The 11966-nt window shown below is 42.9% G+C and overlaps 1 protein-coding gene across 1 annotated transcript in view; it reads left to right on the top strand.

The window, feature by feature from the left end:
• The window catches only part of pkd1b (polycystic kidney disease 1b), a 37176-nt gene that overhangs the window by 7895 nt on the left and 17315 nt on the right, over nt 1–11966 (top strand). Inside the window, 7 exon segments of the mRNA XM_065002311.1 lie at nt 51–198; nt 8888–9070; nt 9073–9171; nt 9294–10063; nt 10245–10376; nt 10505–10680; nt 10941–11077. Of these exon segments, the coding sequence (XP_064858383.1) occupies nt 51–198; nt 8888–9070; nt 9073–9171; nt 9294–10063; nt 10245–10376; nt 10505–10680; nt 10941–11077 (1645 nt within the window).

The following is an 11966-nucleotide window of genomic DNA, read 5'->3' on the forward strand; positions in this document are numbered from 1 at the left end:
CCAATTTACAACCCCCCTTGTGTCTGATTACTTTATTATCCTCCCCTCAGATGCTGCTGTTTCCTGGGCTGTGGTTCAGCCATGCTGGCCAGGTGGTATCAGTGGAGCTGGTCAGCCAGCCCAGAGAAGTGTCCACCTGGGTCAGAGTTCAGATCCTCCGGCCCTACTGCAGCCCCCACCATCACCTGGTGCCCCCAGGTAAAAAAGAAAAAAAGAAATTAAACACCACCTTAAAGAGCAGGAAGTTTTTGAGGTAATTAAATATTTTCAGTCTGGAAAAACACCAGAGCTTGAGAGTATACCAGTAGAGGTATATCAGACCTTTGTTGATGTACTCATAGATACATTATTTGCATGTTTTAATTACTCCTATAAAAATGGTAGACTTTCAGGTACTCAATAAGATGACTTGATTTCATTACTGCTGAAACAGGATCCAGGTGGTAAATATAAAGATCCAGTCCATTTAAAAACGGGAGGCCTCTTACACTTCAGTGTTGTGATGGGAAAATCCTGGTGAAATGCATAGCACATAGAACAAACAAGATTTTACCAGATATTGTTCATCCTGATCATGCAAGTTTTTTACATGGACGATATATTGGAGACAGCATACGACAATTACTTGAAACAATTGAACATTGTGAAACATCAAAGATACCAGGCCTGGTCTTCATAGCATATTTTGAAAAGGCGTTTGATAAAGTACGACTAGAATATATATATACAGTGCCTTTGGAAATTTTTCAGACCCCGTTACTTTATCCAAATTTTGTTACGTTACAGCCTTAACCTTTTTTAATCCTCAGAAAATCTACACACAATACCCCATAATGACAAAGCCAAAATAGGTTTTTAGAATATTTTACAAATGTATTAAAAAAAATAAAAAACAGAAATACCTTATTGACATAACTATTCAAACCCTTTGCTATGAGACTGTAAATTGAGCTCAGATGCATCCTGTTTCCATTGATCATCCTTGAGGTGTTTCTACAACTTGATTGGAGTACACCTATGGTAAATTCAGTTGATTGGACATGATTTGGAAAGTCACACACCTGCCTATATAAGGCCCCACAGTTGACAGTGCATGTCAGAGCAAAAACCAAGCCATGAGATTGAAGAAATTGTCTGTACAGTCGTGGCCAAAACTTTTGAGAATGACACAAATATGAATTTTCACAGTCTGCTGCCTCAGTTTGTATGATGGCAATTTGCATATACTCCAGAATGTTATGACGAGTGATCAGATGAATTGCAACTAATTGCCATGCAAATGAACTGAATCCCCCCAAAAACATTTCCACTGCATTTCAGCCCTGCCACAAAAGGACCAGCTAACATCATGTCAGTGATTATCTCGTTCTAGAAGAAAAATCTAGAAGAAAAAGAAACGCACACCTATTAAGACGAGGTGCTGGCTAGCGGAGTAGAAACTTGAAAATAACACAACCTCCAGGGCGCCCTATTGTAGCGGGCATTGATGCAGTAACGGCCCCTCTATCTACTTTTGTTTACTTTTTTATTAGACCACTCGCAGAACAGCTACCCTCCTTTGTAAAGGAGACCAGCAGTATGATCTCTATCATTGAATCTCTTGATCCTCTCCCTGAGAATACCTTGTTAGTTACTTTTGATGTTGAGTCCTTATACACTAATATTCCACACGAGGGCGGTATTGAAGCTATGGAACATTTTCTTCTGCAACGTGACCCTAATGAACTACCTTCCAGTGCATGCATTGTAACATTGGCTGAAATAGTACTCACGCATAACTATTTCATGTTTCTAAATTATTTCTTTATTCAGACTAAAGGGACTGCTATGGGATCCCCCATGGCTCCTAACTATGCTCATTTGTATGTGGGTTACATGGAGAAACAGTCTATTTTCAATCCTCTCAAAAATGTTTTCTTGCCTCACATCATTATTTGGAAATGGTATATTGATGATATTTTTGTTCTATGGAGGGGTGATGCAAAACAGCTCCAGGCGTTCCATGCTTTTCTTAACTCCTGTTCTGAGCATCTGAGATTTACTATGCAATCTGACACGTCTAATCAGTTTTCTTGATCTTCTGATCTTGTGTGAAGATAATGTTCTATACACTGATCTTTACAGGAAACCTACTGATCGTAACAGTTTGTTGAGGGCTGATAGTTGTCACCCACTTCCCTTAAAAAATAGTTTGCCCTACAGCCAATTCTGTCGAATAAAAAAAAATGGCAAAAAACAGTCCGATTTCGACAGAAATATGGCTGAGACGCAAAGAAAGTTCAGGGAGAGGGGCTACAAGAATGATCTGATTAATATTGCCATTGAGAAAATTCAAAACAAAACGAGACATGACCTTTTTCAAGGTCAGTCTCGCAAAAAGACGCATTCTTGCGTTCTAACTACCCGCTATTCAAAGTGCTCTGAACAAATTAAGGGAATTGTTCACAAACATTGGCACATCCTAAAATCCGATGATAGTCTCGGTAATGTGTTTTCGGACCTTCCCTTGGTCATATTCTCGCGGGGCAGAAATCTCAGAGACCAATTGGTAAACTCTGATTTACCACCCCAAGATATTCCTGAACAACGTCTATTTGCGCCCCTACTGGATGGAAATTACAAACGTAATGGCTGTGCTCAATGCAATGGCACTTATAAATGTAGATCCTTCAAACACCCACAAACAGGGAAATCAATCCCAATAAAAGGTGTTATTACGTGCTACACTAAGGCAGTTATTTATCTTATAACTTGTCCTTGTGGTAAAAATTATGTAGGTAAAACAAAGCGCGAATTAAAAATACGTATCTCAGAGCATCGTAGCACCATTAGGTGTAAAAACTTTACTTATCCAGTTGCGGCCCACTTCTTGGAGGCAGGCCACTCGATTTCGTCTCTGCGTTATATTGGTATCGAACATGTCACCCTCCCTAGGAGAGGGGGTGACCTTGATAATTTATTGTTAAAACGAGAGGCTGCCTGGATCTTTAATTTAAAGACCCTTGCGCCCTTCGGTCTCAACGTAGACTTTGATCTGAAGCCATTCTTGTGATTATTGTGACTTGTAAACTTGTATAGTCAAATTAATCTATGATCGTATGCTATCCATTTGTTTGTATGCTGTTCTTTGTATGACATTTTAATATTTGATTATTAACCAATGATATTAGGCCACTCCTGGCCATGATTACAGACACCTGTGTCTTTTGACACTATATAAACGAGTCATCCCGCAGTGTTTGTGATCATACCCTGATGAAGACAGCTTGGCTGTCGAAACGTTGGTATTACATTTTTGCATCTGAGCTCCAAGAGTGTGCGGCTCTCTTTTATTTTCAAGTGATTATCTCGTTAACACAGGTGTGAGTGTTGACGAGGACAAGGCTGGCGATCACTCTGTCATGCTGATTGAGTTTGAATAACAGACTGGAAACTTCAAAAGGAGGGTGGTGCTTGGAATCATTGTTCTTCCTCTGTCAACCATGGTTACCTGCAAGGAAACACGTGCCGTCATCATTGTTTTGCACAAAAAAGGGCGTCACAGGCAAGGATATTACTGCCAGTAAGATTGCACCGAAATCAACCATTTATTGGATCATCAAGAACTTCCAGGAGAGTGGTTCAATTGTTGTGAAGAAGGCTTCAGGGCGCCCAAGAAAGTCCAGCAAGCGCCAGGACCATCTCCTAAAGTTGATTCAGCTGCGGGATCTGGGCACCACCAGTACAGAGCTTGCTCAGGAATGGCAGCAGACAGCTGTGAGTGCATCTGCACGCACAGTTAGGCCAATACTTTTGGATGATGGCCTGGTGTCAAGAAGGGCAGCCAAGAAGCCACTTCTCTCCGTGAAAAACATCAGGGACAGACTGATATTCTGCAAAAGGCACAGGGATTGGACTGCTGAGGACTGGGGTAAAGTCATTTTCTCTGATGAATCTCCTTTCCGATTGTTTGGGGCATCCAGAAAAAAGCTTGTCCGGAGAAGACAATGTGAGCGCTACCATCAGTCCTGTGTCATGCCAACAGTAAAGCATCCTGAGACCATTCATGTGTGGGGTTGCTTCTCAGCCAGGGGAGTGGACTCACTCACAATTTTTCCCAAGAACACAGCCATGAATACAGAATGGTAACAACATATCCTCCGAGAGCAACTTCTCCCAACCATCCAGGAACAGTTTGGTGACGAACAATGCCTTTTCCAGCATGATGAGCACCTTGCCATAAGGCAAAAGTGATAACGAAGTGGCTCGGAGAACAAAACATCGATATTTTGGGTCCATGGCCAGGAAACTCCCCAGACCTTAATCCCATTGAGAACTTGTGGTCAATCCTCAAGAGGCGGGTGCACAAACAAAACCCCACAAATTCTGACAAACTCCAAGCATTGATTATGCAAGAATGGGCTGCCATCAGTCAGGATGTGCCCCAGTTAATTGACAGCATGCCAGGGCGGATTGCAGAGGTCTTGAAAAAGAAGGGTAAACACTGCAAGTATTGACTCTTTCCATCAACTTAATGTAATTGTCAATAAAAGCCTTTGACACTTATGAAATGCTTGTAATTATACTTCAGTATTCCATAGTAACATCTGACAAAAATATCTAAAGACACTGAAGACACAAACTTTGTGGAAATTAATATTTGTGTCATTCTCAAAACTTTTGGCCACGACTGTAGAGCTAGACAGGATTTTGTTGAGGCACAGATCCGGGGAAGGGTACCAAAAAATGTCTGCAGCATTGAAGGTCCCCAAGAACACAGTGGCCTCCATCATTCTTAAATGGAAGAAGTTTGGAACCACCAAGACTCTTCCTAGAGCTGGCCGCCCGGCCAAACTGAGCATTCGGGGGAGAAGGGCCTTGGTCAGGGAGGTGACCAAGAACCCCATGGTCACTCTGACAGAGCTCAAGAGTTCCTCTGTGGAGATGGGAGAACCTTCCAGAAGGACATCCATCTCTACAGCACTGCACCAATCAGGCCTTTATGTCAGAGTGGCCAGACGGAAGCCACCCCTCATTAAAAAGCACATGACTGCCCTTTTGGAGTTTGCCAAAAGGCACCGAAACAAGATTATCTGGTCGGATGAAACCAAGATTGAACTCTTTGGCCTGAATGCCAAGCGTCACATCTGGAGGAAACCTTGCACCATCCTTAAGGTGAAGCATGGTGGTGGCAGCATTATGCTGTGGGGATGTTTTTCAGTGGCAGGGACCGGGAGACAAGTCAGGATTGAGGCAAAGATGAAGAGAGCAAAGTACAGAGAGAACCTGCTCCAGAGCGCTCAGGACCTCAGACTGTGGTGAAGGTTCACCTTCCACCAGGACAACGACACTAAGCACACAGCCAAGGCAGGAATGGCTTCGGGACAGGTCTCTGAATGTCCTTGAGTGGCCCAGCCAGAGCCCGGACTTGAACCTGATCGAACATCTCTGGAGAGACCTGAAAATAGCTGTGCAGCAATGCTCCCCATCCAACCTGACAGAGCTTGAGAGGATCTGCAGAGATGAATGAGAGAAACTCCCCAAATATAGGTGAGCCAAACTTGTAGCGTCATACCCAAGAAGACTGAAGGCTGTAATCTTTGCCAAAGGTGATTCAACAAAGTACTGAGTAAAGGATCTGAATACGTATGTAAATGTGATAGTTCCGATTTTTTTTCTATTTTTATAAATTAGCAAACATTTCGTGACGTCATATTGTTGTGCAAAAAATCTTACACAGGGACACTCAAAGTCAATCTTAAATTAATCATTGTTTATTGTCAGCGCGCTTGTCACGATCGTCGTAAGACGCGGACCAAAGCGCAGCGTGGTGTGAATGCATGATTTAATGAAGACGGAAAACATACGAAATACACTAAAACAAACTAACCAGACGAACGTGACCGCTATAGAAACAGAATGCCAACATGCAACATCACATAGACAATAACCCACCAACCACAATACAAAACAGGCTACCTAAATATGGTTCCCAATCAGAGACAACGACAAACACCTGCCACTGATTGAGAACCATATCAGGCCAAAACACATAGAAATAGACAAACTAGACATACAACATAGAATGCCCACTCATATCACACCCTGACCAAACAAAACATAGAAACAAACAATGCAAATAATGGTCAGAGTGGGACAGCGCTGGAGAGGTTCCAACCAACTCAAAGCACCATAGTACACATGTCAATCAGAAGCTCCCTTTGGACAGACCCAGCAGTTGTCAAATATACAAGTTATATTTGCATGATTTAGCATAATTAATTAATCATTGCTGTTTTGTTTCATTCTTTTGACCGATGAATACTGTTTCATAACATGTGACAGACCAACACCTCACGAGGCCTCTTCTCTCTAAGCTGAGACCTTGAAACGGAGATATCTTTCATTTCTTTCTCAAAACAAGGTCTGGGCGTACTGCCAAATTGCAGATCCTGATAAGAGAGGATTTGTACAGTCAGCCACTTGCAAGAACACAGAAATAAAAACAAGGGATAAAAGCTAAAGTGTCAATGTATGTCGATGACTCAAGTTTTTTCTTAAGACCACAATCTGGATCCCTGCACAATCTCATTGAAGATCTTGATCACTTTTCTAGCCTCTCTGGACTCAAATGTAATTATGACCAGTGTACCATATTACGTATTGGATCGTTAAAGAACACAGTGTTTACACAACCTTGTAGTTGTGTAATGGTGAAGTAGACGTACTTGGTATTCACATCTCAAAAAATAGAAATGAATTGACCACAATCAATTTCAATTGAAAGTTAGCAAAAACAGATACGATTCTTTAACCATGGAGAGGTACATACTTGTTGTTTATGGAAAAATCACATTGATTAACACTTTGGTTTTATCACAGTTTACTTACTTACTAATGGCGCTGCCTACTCCAGACAACTCGTTTTTTTAAATCATATGAGCAAAAAATATTTCATTTTATTTGGAATGCTAAGCCAGACAACATTGAATGTGCCTATTTATATATGAGTTTAAAGCTTTAAATATTACAGCTTTAAACCTCTCACTGTACATAAGTGATACACCAAAATGGTCCTGTAGATCATTACGAAAGGCTCATCCCTTGTTCAACATTTTTATTTTTGCCTTTATGCAGATCACAACTTCTCATTTCCAACTAATTGAAAATTACATGTTGTTTAAAGTATCTCCCTTTCTCAAACAAGCCATACAAAGCCGGTTCCAATTTCAGTTTTATCCTCCAGAAAAGATAGAGCACATATTACAACAAATATTATGTTTAAACTCAAATTTACTCATTAATTTTTAAAAAACATACTTTATGGATTTTTTCAATTTAAATTTTTTTTAATTTATGAATGATATTAAAATAGAAATAGAACGCCGCAGCCCGTCTGGTGTTCAACCTTCCCAAGTTCTCTCACGTCACCCCGCTCCTCCGCTCTCTCCACTGGCTTCCAGTTGAAGCTCGCATCCGCTACAAGACCCTGGTGCTTGCCTACGGAGCTGTGAGGGGAACGGCACCTCAGTACCTCCAGGCTCTGATCAGGCCCTACACCCAAACAAGGGCACTGCGTTCATCCACCTCTGGCCTGCTCGCCTCCCTACCACTGAGGAAGTACAGTTCCCGCACAGCCCAGTCAAAACTGTTCGCTGCTCTGGCCCCCCAATGGTGGAACAAACTCCCTCACGACGCCAGGACAGCGGAGTCAATCACCACCTTCCGGAGACACCTGAAACCCCACCTCTTTCAGGAATACCTAGGATAGGATAAAGTAATCCTTCTCACCCCCCTTAAAAGATTTAGATGCACTATTGTAAAGTGGCTGTTCCACTGGATGTCTTAAGGTGAACGCACCAATTTGTAAGTCGCTCTGGATAAGAGCGTCTGCTAAATGACTTAAATGTTAAATGTATATTATGAATAGAAACAGTGGAGTTATGTCACATATGAAGCAATTGAAACTATATGGGAATGTCTGCTCAGTCCAAACTTAAAACCAACTGATTGCAGCATTGCCACAAAAATGACAAGTGGAAGAGGGAGAAGGTAGGGAACTTGTTTGTCTGACATATATTAAAAATACAAATAGGCTGAAAATAATTGGCATAACTAGAAATGTAAAGTTTAATTTGAGAACAAAAATATTTACAGCTGTGCCATACAGGTTGCAAAATAAATGGGAAGAGATTTTCGATGTACTGATTCAATGGCACATGGTCTATGAACTGATACACAAAACAACCCTTTAAGCAGCACTTCAAGTTTTTTAAATTTTAATTATCATACAAAAGTCTTGCCACCAACTGAAGGCTATATAATATGGGGCATACAACACTCTCAGCTCTGTACATTTTTCTGTGAAGAGACAGACTCACTAGATCATTTATTCTGGTATATGTCAAATGTACATGTATGTATGTATGTATTGCAGAAAAGCTGTAAAAACTAAAAGGATTTGTGTCCTCCGAAGAGGGGATGGGTTAATAAGAAAAAAGGAAAAAAGAAACACCACCTCAGGTTATTCATAAAGATGTTGTTGTATTGGAAGACTTGCCCTGTGTGCGTTTGTGCTGATTCATTCCTGTTTGTTTTTGTGTTTCCCTGATGTATGATGATCGATCTTTCAGTATACATAACTGGTACTCACTCTCCTTTCTCTCGCTCTCTCTTGTTCACTCTCATTTCTCTCACTCTCTCTCTCATTGTCTTTCTTTCTCTCTCTCTCTCATTGTCTTTCTTTCTCTCTCTCATTGTCTTTCTTTCTCTCATTTCTCTCTCTCTCTCTCCATTGTCTTTCTTTCTCTCTCTCTCTCTCTCGTTCTCTTTCTTTCTTTCTCTCTCTCTCTCTTGTTCTCTCTCTCTCTTCCATATCTTTCCCTTATCCATCTCTTTTTCTATGCAGGTTGCAGTTCTCTCCTGAACCCGTTCAGTTGTTGCTCTATCACCCCTCTGTGTAACACTACGGGAGGCTGTGCCCTGGGACAGTACTGGTGCCACCTGTTGGAGGCCTGTGTCCCTGTCACCAGCCCCTGCAGTCCCTACAACCAGTCCCCCTCTACAGGGGAGCGCAGCTACCCCCTGCCCCCAGATACCCTGACATACCCCCCTTCTACCACCTGGTGGCAGACCTGCCCATGAGAGTGGCTCCTTGCTCAGAGCCTGCTCATATTAGTGTATGTGTGAGACGTTCTTATTTACAGAGGGTTTCTTATGTACAGTTCTTATTTACATGCTTTATGCTTTGGATAAGTTGAATCAATGAAATTCAAATAACTATGCTTCATTCTCTCTCTGTCAGATCCTGCCAGAGAGGGAGATCAGTGTTTACCCAGATGACATTCTGTCCATCCAACACACCGGGAGACCTGGAACCTTCCTGAGTTGCCGCGACAACGCCTCCTCATCCTCCTCCCCCTGGCGACAAAGCTACCTCTCCCTGCAAGGGGCGGAGTGGGGGGGCTGGTGGGAGGGGGGCCTCTCGTCCCAGCCGGATGGAGGGCAGTGGGTGGACGGGGTGGTGTGCGACCTACGGGTGCTGTACGTCGACACACTGCATGGGCATGGCTATATTTCAAGTTCTGGCCAGAGTGAACTTAGTGGCTTCACTCACATTGGGAACATCAGTACGCCCATAAGTATGACCCCTGAAACCTCAGCTCCTGCCCCAGCAAAAAGTCACATTTCTGGCCTTTGTATGATCCATCCTCTGCCTGATGGAGACAACCAGATCCATGTATTGGTTGACACTCCTATACTCATTGTGGTTAAAATATTCTCTGGAAAAGGGGCCACCAGCTCCTGGTTGGCTCCGGTGCTCCAGACAGGGGTCCCCTTCCTCCCGTCCTGCCCAGGAGAGTTACCTGACTCCTGGCCTGGTTGTGAGAGAGACTCCCCTGACAGCTGGTTCTCCCACATGTCCCTGGTGCTACCCTCAGTGGGCGTCCACACTCTAAACGTCAGTGCTGTGAATGGAGTGAGTGAACAGAGTACCTGTGTACAGGTGTGTGTCTATGAGCCGGTGGCTGGGCTCAGTGTAGAGCCACATGGACATCTGAGGATGCTGGTGGACTTGTCACAGGTGAGTTAGCCCGACTAGTTGTATTGTTGTATTGTATTTTATAGTATTTATTTGAAAATCTGTGTTTTCTTTGTGCATCTTTGAAAATAATCAGATTTTCTTTTATTTATTTGTTCTGCTGATCACGTCCCTGCTACTGTACTGAAATTATACATTGTCACCGTTCCCTGTTTTTTCTAAGGCATTTACAGCCACGGCGGAGACTGGTTCCTCAGTAAAGTACACCTGGGTGATTGACAAGCTGGATACGTTTTCCTATGTGGGAGACACCTATAGTGTGATGTTCAAGAAGCCAGCTGAGTACAAACTGAAGGTACTAAGCTCATCCATTTCATATAATTCATATTAAGATAAAACAACCTTGTTTTTTTAATATAATACCGATATAACAGAGTAAAGTGCCCATAGAGCCTCACTAATAACTTGTCTCTGTTCCTCCAGGTGACTGCAGCCAACCCTGTGAGCTCCCAGACCCTAGAGGTCACTCTGACTGCTGACACCATGACACCTCTGGCCGACCCAGAATTCCTCTCTGTCAAGGAGGTTATCGCTGTGGCCGCACTGCATCTCTACACTTTCAGGGTCAAAGTTGATGTCTCCCTAGGCGTCACTTTCAGGTTAGGGTCATTTTCTGTTTCGCAGAAGTATTCGCTTGGAGTGATATTACATCAATGAGGGTAGCATATCTGTATACTCCATATTTTCTCATTAACTACTGCTGGAAGTGGGTTGGAGGTCCAGTACGGGGCACTCTTCCCTCTGGTGTAAGGAGATCCCATTGCCCCAGGGCAGTGAAGGGGACATTGCCCTACATAGGGTGCCATCTTTCAGATGAGACTTTTAAAAACCCTAAGCTATTGAATATTATTTCCTGTAGGTGGTCTTTTGGGGATGGCAGTGCCCAGGAAAACCACACCTTTCCTGCCCTGTCTGAGTCCCAGGCCAGGCAAGTGGAGCGAGGAGTGAGACAGGTGTATGTGCAAGACTCTGTGAGCCACGTCTACCTACAGCCAGGTAAACATACCTCTACCAATGTGTAAATGATTGGAATTCATTCTAATAGTATAGATGCTTGCATATCACTCCTCTTTCCATTCAATACAATAGGGTATGTCTCCATTAATCTACAGTGCGTTCTGAAATATTCCGAGCCCTTGACTTTTTCCACCTTTTGTTAGGTTACAGCCTTATTTTAAAATGGATTAAATGTAATTTTCCCCCTCATCAATCTACACACAATATCCCACAATGACAAAGCAAAAACATTTTTTTAGTCTTTTATAATTTATATAAGAAAACAGAAATATCGCATTTACATAAGTAGTCAGACCCCTTACTCAGTTCTTTGTTGAAGCACCTTTGGCAGTGATTACAGCCTTGAGTCTTCTTGGGTATGACGCTACAAGCTTGACACACCTGTATTTGGGGGAGTTTCTCTCATTCTTCTCTGCAGATCCTCTCAAGCTCTGTCAGGTTGGATGGGGAGTGTTGCTGCACAGCTATTTGGGCCACTCAAGGACATTCCGAGACTTGTCATGAAGCCACTCCTGCGTTGTCTTGGCTGTGTGCTTAGGGTCATTGTCCTGTTGGAAGGTGACCCTTCGTCCCAGTCTGAGGTCCTGAGTGCTCTGGAGCAGCTTTTCATCAAGGATCTCTGTACTTTGCTCCGTTCATCGTTGCCTCGATCCTGACTAGTCTCCCAGCCCCTGCCACTGAAAAATATCCCCACAGCATGATGCTGCCACCACCATGCTTCACCGTACGGATGGTGCCAGATTTCCTCCAGACGTGACGCTTTGCACTCAGGCCAAAGAGTTCAGTCTTGGTTTCATCAGACCAGAGAAACTTGTTTCTCATTGTTTGAGAGTCTTTAGGTGCCTTTTGATAAACTCCAAGCAGAGTT

The sequence above is a fragment of the Oncorhynchus nerka genome, linkage group LG16, assembly GCF_034236695.1.
Source record: "Oncorhynchus nerka isolate Pitt River linkage group LG16, Oner_Uvic_2.0, whole genome shotgun sequence".
NCBI lineage: Eukaryota > Metazoa > Chordata > Actinopteri > Salmoniformes > Salmonidae > Oncorhynchus > Oncorhynchus nerka.